The sequence below is a fragment of the Stegastes partitus genome, unplaced genomic scaffold (genome assembly GCF_000690725.1).
Source record: "Stegastes partitus isolate 25-593 unplaced genomic scaffold, Stegastes_partitus-1.0.2 Scaffold110, whole genome shotgun sequence".
NCBI lineage: Eukaryota > Metazoa > Chordata > Actinopteri > Pomacentridae > Stegastes > Stegastes partitus.
The window spans coordinates 593409-597474 of NW_007577841.1; the positions used below are offsets into that span (position 1 = coordinate 593409).

At 40.7% G+C, this 4066-nt stretch overlaps 1 protein-coding gene across 1 annotated transcript in view; it reads right to left on the minus strand.

Annotated features, from left to right (window-relative positions):
* Positions 1-261: 261 nt before the first annotated feature.
* Positions 262-4066, minus strand: part of cpz (carboxypeptidase Z) — an 11019-nt gene continuing 7214 nt past the window's right edge. The window contains exons 8-13 of the mRNA XM_008277928.1: positions 2717-2875; positions 2499-2634; positions 2265-2404; positions 2028-2127; positions 1189-1334; positions 262-1093 (exon numbers count right to left, since the gene is read on the minus strand). Of these exons, the coding sequence (XP_008276150.1) occupies positions 890-1093; positions 1189-1334; positions 2028-2127; positions 2265-2404; positions 2499-2634; positions 2717-2875 (885 nt within the window). The 3' untranslated portion in view covers positions 262-889. The remainder of the gene's footprint in view (positions 1094-1188; positions 1335-2027; positions 2128-2264; positions 2405-2498; positions 2635-2716; positions 2876-4066) is intronic.

Here is a 4066-nt window from a genome sequence, read left to right on the forward strand (position 1 = left end):
GGATTCTTTTGTGACTAATTTCATGAATTCATAATTAAAGAACACAAATAGCTTTTGCCTTGTAGCACTAAATTATACCGCTTATCATTGACTTCAATGAAGTTTTCATTACATGTTCTGTGGCGCCATCTGGCGACCAAAGGTAACAACTGTTTCTCAAGGTGAGTGAGTTGAGGAGTAGAAAGTAGGGTCAATTTTAAAACTCTAGAAAAAACACATTGTCCAGTCAGTTTTCAACAAAATATTTTTGGTGCAAAGAAAAAAGTGCCAGAACTTTTTAATTTATATTTTTTATGCTTGTGAAAAACAAACAAAGCAAGAATTTCTACTGTTCACAGATGGCACAGTTTTACTGCTAATCCAATGTTAATTAAATGTGGCGCTCCGTATCAGACGCTGCTACTAGTTCAGAAGGTTAAAACAGTTGCCATATATATTGCAGAAAATGTGGAAAAAATCTTACAGGAAATTTATTTGTGGAATGTGACAACAAAAAAAGTACCAAACTTTTTTGCACATGTGCACAAATGCAGCTGCCGTCACATGTGAAAAGTTAACCCGTGATTATGACATCATCATGTTTACAGGGTGGACAACTGTGGCATCGCATTTATTTCCCAGTGATCCAATGTTTACTGTGAACAAGTTAAATGCAGCATCAAAAACAATATTAGCCCAAAACGGACTGGAATTAAATTTGTTTTCCTGGTGGGGAAAAAAAAAAGCCTATTCACATCCTTCCAGGAAGCACTGAAATGCATTTGATTACTGATGATTTCAGCATCACAGCTCTTGCTACATAGACGCCTCTGAGAGCACCAGGATGTGGAGCCGTCCATCCCCAGTCACCCTGTGTAGTGGTACATCGGGATCTTTATTTCCCATGTGCCTAAACATTTCTCAGCAGCCAGTGTGGAGGTGTGACGCCAGACTGGGAGAAGTAGTTCCACCACCACGGTTTCTCCTGTCGCTCTATCCCCCCCTCGGCCACATCTGGCTCGCTGTAGCGTTCAAACTGGTTGTAGGGGTCGAATCGATCCCATGTGTCAACTGTGGGGAAGAGGTGGTCGTCGATGTCGGGCTCCACGGGAACCTGGATGCAGGTGAAAATGGAGAGCAGAAGTGGTGAATGTGTAGGAAGGGAGATTAAAAACATGCACTGTGCAGTAGGATTACAAAGATCCAAACCTTTTCCAGGACAAAGTCGACACGTCCGGGTTTGTTCATGTTGTGAGGCAGATGGACCCTCTTGCTGACCCTGGAGTAACCCTTGGCTGTGGCTGTCAGGATGTGAGTGCCGGGGTTCAGCAGCCGCCAGTAGTCTCCATCTTCAGCTGAAAGGGAAGAAAAATGGGTCAAAGCAGAACACAAGGGAAAGACAGTAAAGGAGAAAAAAAAAAAAACTAAAAGGAAGAAATAAATAAACAATATCTATACTTCACAAGGTATTGTTGCAAGCTATGCTTAAAAGCTCCACTACGAATGTCTAAAAGTTACATGTAGATTAAAAAAAATCCAACTATTCTGACAACACTAGCACTTAACATTATTTCTATTGTTATACTCTATTTGGACTCTTTAATACTCTTTTTTTTATTGTGAATATCATCTCAATTTTCCACCTAATTTTTTGTACCAGCCCAATTTGCACATTACTTAAATCAACTATCTATCTATCTATCTATCTATCTATCTATCTATCTATCTATCTATCTATCTATCTATCTATCTATCTATCTATCTATCTATCTATTTCCTTATTTGGTGTTTCAATGATTGTGTTACAGATATATCATGTCAGTCCAAAATCTTTCATAGGTTTCCACTGAGGTTGAGATCTTGTGACTGTAAAAGCCATAGAATATTCATCAATCCATTTACATCAATCCATTTAGAGACGCTTTGTGCTCTATGGATGATGGCATTCAATAATGCCCCTAAAAGCATAACGCAGCCACCATTCCCCCTCCTTATAGGTGTCAAGGCTTCAGTTTTTCCTTTAATTCATCACCCATCTGTAGATTTACCTGTAGTGACATCTTTGCGTATCCCCTTGACAGTAATAGTTGCACCTTTAATCCCGTTTCCATCTTTATCCTTAACTAGTCCCTTTATCCCTCGGTGGACCTGTTCAGAGAAATGGACATCATTTTAACATTTTCTGTCCTTTCTAGGTTTTTTTGTTTTTTTTAAACCTTCTTACAACAATTCATCAAAATGTATAATTTCTTCATTCAAACCCGGACTGGTCATTCTTCACTTACAGACTCCAGAAAAGAGAGCAGTGCTTCTTTATTCCTCTTCCATTCTGGGTAAAGCTCGGCCTCTGAGGGAAACTTGTCACAGCCAAGCTCCACTGTGATCTCCAGACAGTTGGTGTGCAAGTAATTGAAATCTGACATTCCTGCAAAGAAGAGATATAAACAAAGGGGATTGTGAGGAGCAGGGGAAAAAAATGTGTATAAATGGTTTTCTTCGTGGTTTTTAAAGCATCTCACCGCCAGCAAAACTGTACCACAGAGCCCCGTTGATGATGCCCCTGGTTCGATAGAAGGAGGCTCCACACCGCTCAGTGTCATTGTTGGACATGGTGGCGTGAGCATCAGCATAGGTACGAGCCAGCTGCTTGAAGACCTGAGTAGTGGAAGATTAGTGGTCAAGGTAGATAATATGAGCACACAGAGTACATGTTCAGACATAAATCCTGCCTCCCTACCTGCTCGTCTGGAGTGGGTGAGAACATCCTCTCCTCATGTGGATGTCTTGAGAAGTCGAAGGGATAGGAGACCACCAGCTCCCCTCCATGGAGGCTGGCAGACTGAACGAAGGGCAGCGACCTGATCCACTTCATCACTGCGTAGGTCTCTGGTGCCACCTATAGGCCAAAAGATGAAATTGGCTTGTTTTGGAATCCAAGTTTTAATATCTACTGCAGATACATTTTAGTTATGTGCAAAAATATTCATTTTTTCTGGCTGAAAATGACATGAACCAATGAAATAGACTCCAAATTTCATCTATTTCTAATGTCTTTTGTTTTTTTTTTTATTCATATCCATTCAAATTGTTGCAAACTTTTGAGAAAATGCAAGCACCTACACCATTACGATTTATTCTGGTGATTCCTACCTTATTCTGGAGCATTATAATACACTACAGATTAAGAACAGCTGATGCAGCAGTTCTTTAATCAGTTACTAGTCAATTGCTGAAATCAAAGAATCCTAGTGAGCTTGGTATCAGGGTCCATCACTGTGAGAGAGCTGCACATTCTGGCTGCTCACAAGATGGAGAGAGACTATGAAACCACATCCAAGTGCCAGTGGCAACAGTTCAAGGCATAATCAAAGAGTTCATGGAGTTCCAAGCTCTGAAAAATTTCAAAGGGCTCAATAGGAAGCCAAATGTCACTCCTGCACTGGCAAGAATGGCAGCGTAAGAGGCCAAGAGGAATTCATGGATCAACACCAAGACCATCCTGATGAATCTGAGTAATTCTGGTACCAACATCTCAATCAGTCCGCCTGAACAAAGAAAAAAAGTTCTGGTCATTAATACTGTGTGCGATAAGACCAGAATCGAGTTGTTTGGAACATGGATGTGGTTTGGTTTGGTGAAAGACAGAAGAAGCATTCAACCCCAAAAGCAGTGGTGGGAATGTGATGCTTTGGGACTGTTTTTCAGCCATTGAACTAGACAACTTTGTCAAAATAAACAGCAACATGGGAGAAGAGGACTACTGTATGCTAAGATTCTGGAGAAGAGTCTGCAGAAAAACTTAGACTGGACCTTCGAACAAGACACTGATCTGAAACATTCTGCCACAGTGATCAAGAAGTGGTTAACGGAAAACAATATAAGCATGCTCAAGTGGCCCAGCCAGAATCCAGACCTGAATCTATTGAGAATCTGTGGAGGGAAATAAAGACCAGATTAGATGCAAGGAAGCCTTTAATCTCAAAGATCTGGAGATAATCACATAAAAGTGGAACAAAGTCCCAGTGGGGACATAAAGAGTATGGTGAGCAATTCTAAGTACAGTTGCAATGAAAGGCTTTACCATTGA